This window comes from Trachymyrmex cornetzi, unplaced genomic scaffold (genome assembly GCF_001594075.2).
Source record: "Trachymyrmex cornetzi isolate Tcor2-1 unplaced genomic scaffold, Tcor1.1 scaffold859, whole genome shotgun sequence".
NCBI lineage: Eukaryota > Metazoa > Arthropoda > Insecta > Hymenoptera > Formicidae > Trachymyrmex > Trachymyrmex cornetzi.
The window spans coordinates 93,720-106,501 of NW_017300200.1; the positions used below are offsets into that span (position 1 = coordinate 93,720).

At 31.6% G+C, this 12,782-nt stretch overlaps 2 protein-coding genes across 2 annotated transcripts; both read left to right on the forward strand.

The window, feature by feature from the left end:
* Window positions 1–540: 540 nt before the first annotated feature.
* LOC108769137 (uncharacterized) lies at window positions 541–3,780 on the forward strand. Its single transcript, XM_018519957.1, has 7 exons — window positions 541–606; window positions 741–820; window positions 1,472–1,530; window positions 2,179–2,474; window positions 2,628–2,923; window positions 3,052–3,171; window positions 3,315–3,780. Exons 1-7 carry the CDS (start codon window positions 541–543, stop codon window positions 3,778–3,780), a joined length of 1,383 nt encoding a protein of 460 aa, XP_018375459.1.
* A 3,195-nt stretch (window positions 3,781–6,975) lies between these two features.
* Window positions 6,976–9,252, forward strand: Tctp (translationally controlled tumor protein). Its single transcript, XM_018519973.1, has 5 exons — window positions 6,976–7,094; window positions 7,474–7,544; window positions 7,642–7,829; window positions 8,118–8,387; window positions 9,038–9,252. Exons 1-4 carry the CDS (start codon window positions 7,067–7,069, stop codon window positions 8,347–8,349), a joined length of 519 nt encoding a protein of 172 aa, XP_018375475.1. The 5' UTR covers window positions 6,976–7,066; the 3' UTR covers window positions 8,350–8,387; window positions 9,038–9,252.
* The last annotated feature ends 3,530 nt before the right edge of the window (window positions 9,253–12,782 follow it).

Consider the following 12,782-nt stretch of genomic DNA (forward strand, 5'->3'; position numbering starts at 1 on the left):
AATGTGATAGGTAGTAAACAATATTGTATATTATGACATAACAAAATATATGAGAAATATTTCTTGTTAAGGTCGGTAATGACTTTTAGATGTGATTTAAAAAATTGAGATTTATTCCTTAACGAATGTTTTATGTTACGAATGGCAAAAATTCGAGGAAGAAAACGTAATGGTAAAAGGAGCAGGTAAATTATTTCTCGAGGAACCTTATTGAAAGAATTTCCCCAGTAAGCAAGAAATATTTTGGGACATTTCAGCAGAATTTTAGGAACGTTGTAACGTTTGTTGCTGAAAAGTGTCCCTTATTATATACTGAGATTTCGTTTAGACATGGATGTTTTCATGCTGCGAATGTCACATATGACTGTAAACAATATGTGATTTGCTCCCTACTTCTTAAGTCTGAATATTATATTTTCTAGAAATTCCAAAGCTCTTTTTGTCCTGTAAAGTTGTGTTGTTTCATAAAAAAAATATCGAACGATTCTAATTTTACTTTCTTCTTACAAATATCATTATAGAATCCATAGATTAGCATTAATGGAGCAAGTGAAAGTTTTAAATAAATATTACACTAATCTAGATTATGATGATAAAAAAGAAGAAGTGAGTATTGATATGTACAACGTAGAGTATAATAATGCATTGTTGATAATTTATGAGATTTAATATTATTGCTAAAAGAATCTCTCCATTTTTGGTATGTAACATGTAATACTTCTTTATTTACGTATTTTTAGGAACTACTGAAGAAGTTAGAAATATTTGGTACGGATCTAAGGCTAAATAAGTTTGAATTTAGCCATGATATGTCAAAGAGGTAAATGAAGATAGAATTTTAAAATGGAATGATATTAAGAGACATAAAAGTTGCTTTCGTCTTTGTTAGTTTAATGTTCTTATTTCTGCACAGATTGGAGATACTGAAAGAGACAATATATCAGAATATGCCGTTTTTTTCATCTATTTTTAAACACATAGATGTGATTAATACTATTTTATACTATTTAACTGAGTACTCTCAGATAATCGCTAATAAATTAACAGTATTTTTATTAGGTACCTACAGTAATATTATTCTCGCATTTGCAAAAATATCGCATTTGTAAAAATATCGTTATTTGTATTTTTAGTTTAATTTTTCTGATAAGTAAGAATAACAGATAGCACAATAATGAAAGTATATTAAGTTGATTATTTATGAAAGTTTTATAACTTCTGTGTACTTTTAATGTTTTTGTAGATTACGAGTTTAATGAAATACCCGTTTTGTTAGTGATTACACTCAACATGATATGTCAAGGATCTGTGATGCAATCATTTTTCCTAGAGTGTCTCATGTAACTATATATATAAAAAATTTTCTTCGCTAATGTAGTTATTCTCGTAATACTTATTTATCGAGGAATTTTTATATCAAATTAAAAATTAATTTTTATATTTTTTTAATATCTTTTTCTATATTTTTTAGAGATGTATCACAGAATAATATATACATATATGATGATATAAGTGCTCTTCTAATACACGGTATTTGAAGAAACATTTATTCATATTGGACGTTTTCCAACAAAGACAGTTGATATACCGTAATTTCATACAACTATATGATCCTACGCCACAACTATGGTCCAAACACCCACGCGCACGATAATCCCGATACGTGGATATAATACGTAGATATAATTGTAGAAATATTAGTTAAATGTAAAAACACTAAATTACCTGTCATGTAGAGAACACAGAATAGTTTGTCGTGATAACCGATGGTCGAGAAAGTTTGCAGATAACGAGGTTAGTTGCCAACTTTCTCGACCATCGGTTATCACGACAAGCTATTCTGTGTTCTCACTGGTCTACATGACAGGTAATTTAGTGTTTTACATTTAATTAATATTTCTACAATTATATCTACGTATGATATCTACGTATCGGGATTGTCGTGCGCGGGTGTTTGGACCATATAGTTGTATGAAATTACGGTAATTATAACATAGAAAATTCATCCTTATTGTTCGCCAATGATAAACAAAGATGAAATGATTCACTGGATCTACTCACTGTGTCATCTGTCTCTTGCTGAAAAATGCCCATTGTGTGTTATTTAATGTGTATTATTTATAAAAATATGTTTTTGTCTTATAATTAAAATTATTTATATATAATGTATTTATACAGACAAATCTTATACAAGGAATGAAATGATAATCTTAGAAGATTCGGACTTGTATGCAGTTATTAATTGTTTAATAATAACAGACCACTTTCCTTTACACAAAATATGGGTGCAAAAAGGAGTGAATAAGAAATTTGTATGGCTCATGAAGCATTATCGTTCTGAATTATCCATAACTATTGATACATTTCAATCAGTGAATGATATTCAATTTATTCCATGTGACGAAAAAGTAAATGTAGTATCCATATGGTCGGAAGATATTGTAGCTGCGAAGAATTTAGCATTATCTATAAATGTATATTATTTAAATTATTTATATTATTTATATTATTTATATTATTTATATTATTTATATTTTATTTATATTATTTAAATTATTTAAAGACAGTATGTTGCCGAGAATTATTTTGAATTTCATTAAAATTCTTTCTATTTCATAATTATTCAGAGTCACCTAGTATTTATAAATACATATATGGATTTCCATGGTAGTAAAATACTTTGGATTTATAAACACGTATCTATGGGTTTGTTAATAAGTGATGAATATATGATGTTGAATATTCTTTGCGAAAATGTATCTCAAAATCAAGAATTCAGTATGAATGTAGTACATTTATCATCTGTCGTAAAAATAAACGATATTTTTGTTGGCGATCTTTTTTATGATGGTGCGTGGCAAAAACCCATGAAGGGCATGTATTGGAAACATAACAATAACAGTCTATGGGCAAATGCAACACAGTAATAAGAATCCACACATTTTCTTAAATTTTATTAGATTACATATTATAATCTTTACTTAAATTTTAAAAAATTGAGAAAACATATATCAAACTTTTAATCAATTAATGTATATATTGTTATTACAGCATCGATATAAAGAAATGCTATCTATCTGCTAGGAAAGGATTCAAAACTTGGAGTAATATGTCTATTAAGGCTAGAATACAAATATTATCTAGATTCATGTCCACATTAGAACTTGCTGGGTAAATGGAATTATCAAAAACAGTTTTTATATATATCTATACAATATCATATATATATATATATATATATAATTTCAAGTGTAATATATAACACATTTATGTATCTATACATAATAATTGTACTATTGAGTAGGAAATTGTAGCATTGATATAAAATGTTGCTATGTAATAGCAGCTATAGTAGATAGATGGATAAAATTCCCATATCTCTGCGAAGGTATACAAGGATACATTGAAAATGAAACAAAAGAAGTATTGTGGACTCGTAGGCCATTAGGTGTTATCATACTTAGAGAGGAAAATGAAAACATTTTGTTTTTTCGATTAATGCAAACTTTAATTGCTGGAAACTCGGTCATTGTAATGTTTGATGCAAACTTCTGTAATCCGTCATCATATTATGACATGTTTTCGACGTGTGGAATACCTCCAGGTGTTATAAATTTATTGTCACATGAAAATACCGGTACGCTGGAACATAAATTATGCTTACAAGATTATACAACGTACGCAAATAAATTTTTCTTGAAAGGCACTTCGTCGGATACATATATTGTTCCATTTAGAAGACTTACTACACCAAAACTAATTGTAATCTCTCTTCAATAACTTTGATAATGTATGGCATGAATGTAGTGTTTGTGTTAGATATATAGTTAAAAGAATGAACATTTTGATACATTTACTTTAATATTTCAGAAAAATAATTTGTTATTTAATTAACTGGTCAAAATAAAGATTAATAATTTATGGATGATCGTATTTCATCTTGTAAATAAAGGCTATAAACGTCCATCCAGATTATATTTTTATTTATATATTTTTATTTGTACGTAGAAAATTTTAAAATTATTGTTATAAATTTAATGCTTTCACCCACATAATATCCATGTTTGTAAAATGCGTTTTTTGTAGATATCGATTATTCGTAATTAAAAAAAGAAAAAAATTTTTGCTGCATACTTTTTTCTTTTCGAATATTTCATATATGCAGATATAGATGCAGTGTAGAAACTATCTATTTAGTTAAATAACTCTATATATATATATATATATATATATATATATAAATATTTTTCTGTAATATTCTTTATTACGTATATCTGTTTTAGACTTTACTTCGTATCTGTATGCAACGAATTAATCATTGTTAATAATTATATGGATCAGCATTCTTTCGTATAAATATTTTTATGACGTTCCTTATTTTTTTAGTATAATTATTATTCGTTATAAAATAAGTCAGATAATATCATTTTAGTCTTTTCTTAAAATATTGCTGGTGAAAGTTGAATATCATCCAGATAATTATATAGAAAGAAAAACCTACATTAATAAATAAAATGAATGAAATTAAGACATTTTCTTTTCTGTGAAAATCGGGACGAACCAAATAGCAAAAATCCAATCAATAAATCTGCAAACTATATCATCATCAAGCAATAATTTACAATTCTTTTATTTATCCTCTCATCCAGCACTCATTTCATTTATATTAGAGTCGACTATTATCCGTTTATCCGGGTATCCGGATATCGAAGATAGAAATAAATCTGAGATCAAATATCCGTTTGAAGCGCATCTTTCGGATCCGAATCTGTTTTAAACTGTTTTTAGATATCCGAACCATCAAAGTTTCGTAATAAAACCGTTCATTATTCGGATTTCAGATTTCTCAATATATTTTTCTCTGTACATACAGGATGTGTATATACTTATGTATGGGAGAGCGAAAGAGTGAGAACGTGAAAGAGAGAGAAAAGAGGGAGGGAGGTGGGGGGGGAGGGAGAGAGAGAAAGGGAGAAGGAGAGAGCAAGAAAGGAGAAAGCGAGGAAGAAAAATTTTATATATTTATTTTGACTTATGTGTATTAATATAGGCATTCGACTGTGGGTATTCCGAACTGGATATTAGCTTAGCTTATTTTTTCTTTTAGATGTCGGCAGTTCCGTTAGACCGGATCTACAATAGGTGTTTTAAGCTTTAAGCCGCAAGAAATTGACCAACTACATTCGAATACGAGGAGAATAATTGATTGTGATTCGTTCATTCCTTATGGCTTAAGGCTTAAAACTCTATTGTAGATCCGGACTAAGGTCGGAATCAGTCTACGCATTGAAGAATGAGATTGAAGATTGAAGTTTGACCAATCAGAACAAAAGATTTTACTCTATATACTATACTCTATAGTATACACATTACGTGTATCATATATTTCGAGTAAAATTTTCCTCGGAGAGGAAATAGCCCTAATTGTGATAAAAATAATAAAGATCTTCTATCTATAATAGTAATTCTGCCGATTGAGTTAATCAGTCGCCCTTAATCTTCAATCTCAATCTTCAATGCATAGTCTGATTCCGGCCTAAGATAATCTTAAAATAAAAACTAGAATCCTATATATAGAGAGAGAAGCGACATTGATGTCCGAGTTTCTGATTGGTAGTCTGATATGTATTCTGATTGGGTATCTCCTCCTAAGAAGCAGCCATATTGTGACCGCAGCTTATTACATGCAGAGTCCCTATAATGAGAGTTAAGACATGAGGGGCGACGCCCTCGTGATTGGTCGCCGCCATTTCTAGGCGCTTTCGATGTGTTAGTGAATCTGTGAATTGGTGTGAGCAACTGTTTCATGGTGTAATAGTACCTTAGAACATATATAAATAGAAGGGGCATAGGGCGCTGAACGTGAAGCCACATCTGTGCCAGAGAGAAAGGTAGTGAGGGATAAATGTTCGCAATGCGCATGCGCAGCACCGTCATCTGTGTGAATTGTGCAGTTTAGTGTTTTTACGAATTCGTACATTAAGCTGGAAACACAATAGGCACAGGCAACAGGGAATAACAAGCCGTCCAATCAGAGCTTTGGGGTATAAGTTCGATATTATATCCCAGAGTTCTGATTGGACGGCTCGTTATTCCCTGTTCCCTGTGCCTATTGCCTGTGTCTATTGTGTTTCCAACTTTACACAGATGTGTAAGTCCGGATCTACAATAGGGTTTTAAGCCTTAAGCCATAAAAAATGGACGAATCACGGTCGCTTATTCTTCTCGGATTCGACTGTAATTGGTCAATTTCTTATGGCTTAAGACTTAAAACACCTATTGTAGATCCGGGGTTATCCCTTACTACCTTTCTCTCTCGCACAGACGTTTGCATTAGCGTGAGCCATGGGAAGTATAGGCAATGCCCGTTCCATTTATATATGTTCTAAGAGTAGTACAAACAGGCGCAAACGCGTCTATTTGTGCCACGCGTTATTTGTGCTGTTTCCGGCCGGCACCCAGCAATGGCATCCTTCCGGTCTTAAGGCCCGTCTACAATACACGGAGTAAGAAGAAAGAGTAAGAAATTGATCAATCACAGTCGAATGTGAGAAGAATAATCGACTGTGATTGGTCAATTTCTTACTCTTTCTTCTTACTCTGTGTATTGTAGACGGGCCTTTATATCTTGACTCTCATCATAGGGACTCTAATTACATGTAGCTGCACATGTGACTGCGACATATGTGGCCTGGGGTGATCCCGATTGATCACGGCTCGATTGAACACCACCAATCACAGCGACCAGGGGCCTAGGAGCTTTGTAGTCTCAAGCGCTGTGAGTGGCTCGTGTCCAAATGAGCCGTGTCCAACTGGGTGCCACCCGTTTAAAGCGAGAAAGAGAGTTCTAGAACAGTCTAGTGCAGGAACAGAAAACAGACCATTGGATTCTCACCAGATGGCGAAACGGTACTGCATGAATCAAAACTCATTCGACTTCGACCCCCGTCAGATCATCACCATTCACCGAGGACGCCAAAGTTTCCTTCTTTTCCGGTGCGCTCTTTTGGGTGACCGTGTCTTGTTTAGTTTTTAGCTGCAGTTGAATCTTTCTCCATCTTCCACTATGAAGATTTATAAAGATATTTTCACCGGTGAGTAAATAAAAAACGACATCCGCGATCATACAAGCCAAGTATTTTTCATTTTCGTTACCGAGATACAATAAAGTGCCCAAATGATAATAGCATTTCACAGCGATATTTAAATATATTGAAAAATATTTTTGCAGCCTTTCTCTACGCGAAATTACACTCATAGGCATCGATGTTGCACGACAAATTAGCACGATTATTATATTGTATTTCAGTTTCCCTATAAAATGACTATTAAATTCCTAACCTCTCCATATGTTCTCGAAAATTCGTAGGATTGCATGTGCAATGTACTCGTTTAGTTATCATAAAATTATCTAGACTCCGTCCGAAATAAGATGTTTAAGTCTAGGATTACAAAATTTTATTTATATTTTAGGAGACGAGATGTTCTCTGATACCTACAAAATTAAGCTGATAGACGATGTATTATATGAAGTATATGGGAGGGTATATACATCTATATATATATATATATATCTGTATATATAATATTTATGAAATGCAAGGAGTAATGGTATAACATTTTTTAAATTAATTTTTGTAGTTAATTACTCGTAAGGCGGGTGATGTTGAAATCGCTGGTTTCAATCCATCTGCGGAGGTGGCTGATGAAGGTACAGACGAAGCGGTAGAGTCTGGCGTAGACGTCGTATTGAACCATCGCCTTCAGGAAACATTTGCCTTTGGAGATAAAAAGTCTTATACATTGTACCTCAAAGATTACATGAAGAAGTAAGTATCTGTATATAGATTTATAGATTTCAATTTATTTGGCTGTAATGACAAAACAGTGAAAAATTCTACTGTGATATATACAATTGAAAATATATCTATCTTGCATCATATTATTTATGTAAATATATCGTAAGGATTAAGAAATAATTAAAAAGCTTTTAAAGTTGACGAATTAATACGAGTTATATTTGTACAAATTTTTTATCTATTTATGTAAATAAAAATGTAAATTCATACATAATGTATTCTATGTACATAAATATATTTGTTAAATTCTTTTTATAGATTAGTAGCAAAGCTAGAAGAAAAGGCACCTGATCAAGTAGATGTGTTTAAGACAAATATGAACAAAGTCATGAAGGACATCTTAGGCCGGTTCAAAGAATTACAGTTTTTCACTGGTATTTCAATGGACATCGATGGAATTGTGGGTCTCATGGAATACCGCGAGATCGATGGCAATTCTGTGCCTGTACTCATGTTCTTTAAACACGGTCTTGAAGAAGAAAAGTTTTAAGTAATCTTTAGATACTGAATAAATTCTGGACAAATTTTGTGAGTTATATTCTTATTATTATTAGTAATAGTTGTATGTGGTTAGTGATATTAATAAATTATTAATATTATTAACATTAATAATAATTATTAGAATAAAATATTAAGAATTTATTTATCCTATAAATAAGATATACATGTAAATATTCGTGACCAGCACGTTTTATTTGTGTTTGTCACTGCACGAACATGTTAGATCAAATTGGAAATAAGATTCTCGCTATGACGACTTCCTAGGCGTAGCGTTTACTATTAACCAGACATCTTTACAATGCAAAATTTTATTTCAATTTAAAATCCGTTGTCTTATTTTGACTCAAAGTCCATTGTCTCTTGTCAGAGACGTAGATCTCTTTTGCATATGTCCACTGATAGATAGGAGTTAGTTTTTAACGCCATTGTGCCGAGTTTTTCTATCTGCTTATTATTAGAAGGTATTGACAAAGATATCCTCGGTGGTTATTGCTTTTCGAAAAATGATCAAATTAAATTTGATATGTGTGTTCTGGGTTTGAACCCGAATCTTTGGCACTGAAAGCAGCCACGCGACTCTTTATGCTACAATCGTCGCATCATTTTGATTAAAATTATATGTTTATCATGAATGACTAATCTTTATTTTTATGTTTGTTTTTTTTTTTTTTTTTCAGATAAACTGGAAATCAAGACTGCACACATGCTGGAAAGCTGTGAAATTTAGTTAAAAATATGAAACAAACAGTTCAACTTCCAATCTTAATTTTCAACTTACATTAAATAAAATCTCCATTAACGACTATTTCTTGATGAAATAATTGTACATACTCTGTACATGAGGGAAAGTGGCAACAGAATTCTTGATGACAATGTGCAAGCGATTAGTTGCGAAAGATGTATGTAACAATGTATTTGTTTTTGTCCTTTTTTATATTAGACAATTTTATTTATGTATAAACAAAATGGAAGATGGGGAAAGAGAACTTGCAGTGATGGACTCACATCAGTGACGTAAAGTGTTTACAATTATGTTAATATCCGTAATTAATTGTCAATGAACAACAATTTCTGAACTATATTCGACTTAATGTCCATCATAAATAAAAAAAATTTTCCATAATTTTTATTTCATTTACTTTCTACATTTGTATTTATTTGTAGCCTCCTTCGTTCCTTAATGCTCCCTATAGGTAATAAATGTAATATATGTAACTTACGTAAGCTATATCACATAATTTAAAAGCGTCCAAGAATTTATATATATCTATATATACATTTTATGAAATACGGAAATTTATCGCATGCTTCAAGAAATATTTTAATTATTACATTTCAGCTCCTTTTCCTTAAATTGTAAAATGCCATATACATACACACACACACATATATATATATATATATATACATATGTGTGTGTCACATTGCACTTTACATACACACATACATGTGTATATATAAGCAATCATATTGTACATTTGTCCATTATAAATCGAATGACTATGTGAAAGATATGACCTTTTGAGTGCTTCATAAGCGGAAGTATGATGCACGAAACCTCTCTGCCTCTAATAATAGTTAATAAATACATTGCAAAAAGGAAAATCCAATGGATCATGACTCATTTATCTTCGTCATAAGCATAGAATGTGAGTAAAGATCTAGAGGGCGGGTCTGTAAATGGTATAAAAATCTGAGTCTTTTTCAGTTCATAAAAATATTATATTTAGATAAGTCAGAATAGACGATCTATCTCTTGGCGCGAAACCGTACATTATATTTCTTTACTCAGGGATTGTTACTAGCCATACTGTTGTACAAGTACACTCATAGCATCACTCCCCTTGTTTTGCACATGCTTGCCCTCAACAATTTCTCATCCTTTCTTACTCTCAGTCTCTCTCTCTTTCTCTCTCTCTCTCTCTCTCTCTCTCTCTCTCTCTCGCTCGCTTACCTCTTCTATCGGGATCTCTCTCTTACATTTCTACATATTTTATTTTATATACCCTCATCTCTCGCTCTTTCTGTGTGTGAATATATTACTCTTATTCTTCCTAAAACATTCGCTCTCCTCACCTGAGAACTCGACGCCTCCGTACGTGATACTTTGCACATTGCCGTACCGTTATATTTGAAAAAAGGTGTACGTTTTACATTTACAAAAGCGTATTTCTTAATAGTTTAGTAGTAAATATAGTATAAGTATGTAGACAGATTTTTTTCGTAATCTACAATGGATGCGCAAATCAAGAAACGTCTCGTTAACTTAACAAAACTGTAACTTACATCTTAAAAAAGATAGAATTGGACTCTTGAAGGAGATGTACATACATACATATATGCACATAACAAATATATATGTATATATAATATATATATAATAAATATATAATATGTATATTATAAATATTCATAGTATATTAATATATATGTAAGATATATATTATAAATGTGTATATATTCATGTGCACATATATATAATTAATTATATTGCTTTGCTATCTACGGAGCACAACCATATATAGTGTCGTTGGTTATTAAAGCCAGTGAAATAAATTAATATCAATTTGCGACAGAGTATCGTACAATACGCCTCATCCCTCCGTAACGCAAGCAAGGGAGACATCAAAAGTCGCGGTATTTTAAAAATTCGACGAAACGGTAGCGAATCATATCGGAGACTTGTGTATGAAAAAAAAAGAAAGGAAAAGCGATGTTTTATAGGCATTCGTATGCGCGCCGATTAACGATTATCCGTAAAGTGGAATGTTACATTCAACATTTATCGACAATACAATTACAATTCACGAAGTATCCAATCGGCTTTGCAATCAGAGCGTTTTTCTAGTGTCGTCTACGATATTTAAATATCCCTTGTCGTCCTCGCGCGAGAGAATAGTCTAATTTCGAAATTATTAACAAACGTTTGCGTGCATTGTTCGCACGTATATAAATGTGCATTCTCTCTCTCTCTCTCTTCTGCGCGGGCCAGAAGAAATAATTAAAAAAACGACCCATTCTCCGCGGAGTATATCGCATTTTTATGATAATTATTCGAAATAATATTTGATCATAATGGCAGTCATACAAGAGTTAACTTATTAACTTTCTTAATTAGAGATTGCCCATACGTAAATTGTACGACGTTTATACATAGATTGTAATATACTGGCTTACAGTTTAGCTCGTTAAAGGTACGGTATTTTTAGTAGGACACCTGCTACTATTTTTCTTGTTAAGTTGAGTATACCTTACGCGCTTGATAAGAGTAAACGGTATATTATTAACATTATCGGTACCATTATTACTATTATCATTATTATTGTTATTTATTACTATTATTATTATTATTAAACTTATTTGTACTGATCTATGTAGAATGGGTGCGTAGAGAAAGGGGTCTCGGTATGTTATGAAAAGATGCCTTGTCGTTTGCTCTTTAAATACTAGAGTGACAGAAGAAGTTAGGATTTTATAAGTTGAAGTATATGTTAATCAAATGTTGAAATTATTGAAAGGATAGAGAGAAAGAGAGAAAGAAAAAGGGACAGCATGCAACCAAAAATGTATATCCAGGATTTGCATAAGTACAAGACGTAAAAGCAAAGAAAATACAATAGATACGAAAATAAAATGTGATATCCATTGCTGTTCTACTGTACAGAGAAAGATTACACAGCGCACCCAATTCTTCCACTCTAGGACACTGTTACTAGATAAGACTGTTACTACACACGATTTGAGCATCGTACCATTTCAATGATACTTCAAAGAAGTATGGCAAAAGCAGTTTAAGTTTTATATTAAAGTATACTCGGTACACACACACACGATCCAGCATTTTTTTTTTCCCAATACGGTGCTTCGCGAAAGAAGCTCAGTGTGTTAATTATGCTTTAGTAAAACATCACGGCATTCCAAAGACCACACTCTTGTAAAATCCTCTTACCTTATATAATGTATCTGATCGCAGGACATAGAGCTCATTTAATCTGTTATTTATCTTTGTTAACGCTTTTTTTTCTTTTTCCTGATCACTACTGAGGTTGTTGCATTTGTATTTGTGAAAGAATTCGGTTTATATATATTCATATATTATTTATATATATGTATAGATATATTTCCGTTTTTTATAACATTTATATATTTATATGAAACTTCATTCACAGGTAGCTTCATTCGCGCCCTCCAATCTTAATGGTCACTTACAGCATCGTTTTTATATTTTGTGAGGAATTTGAAGAGGTGATCGCTAGTCGCGCGATTGTTCAGAGGTAATTTTGGTCAGGTGCTTCGTCAATAAAAGTATTGAAATAACAATTGTACAATCAAACGATAAGTTTAGTAATAGAATCTTGCTCTTTAATTTGCGCCCCTACTTAAAATCAAGAATGACTTGAATTCGTATATATAAGAAATTAA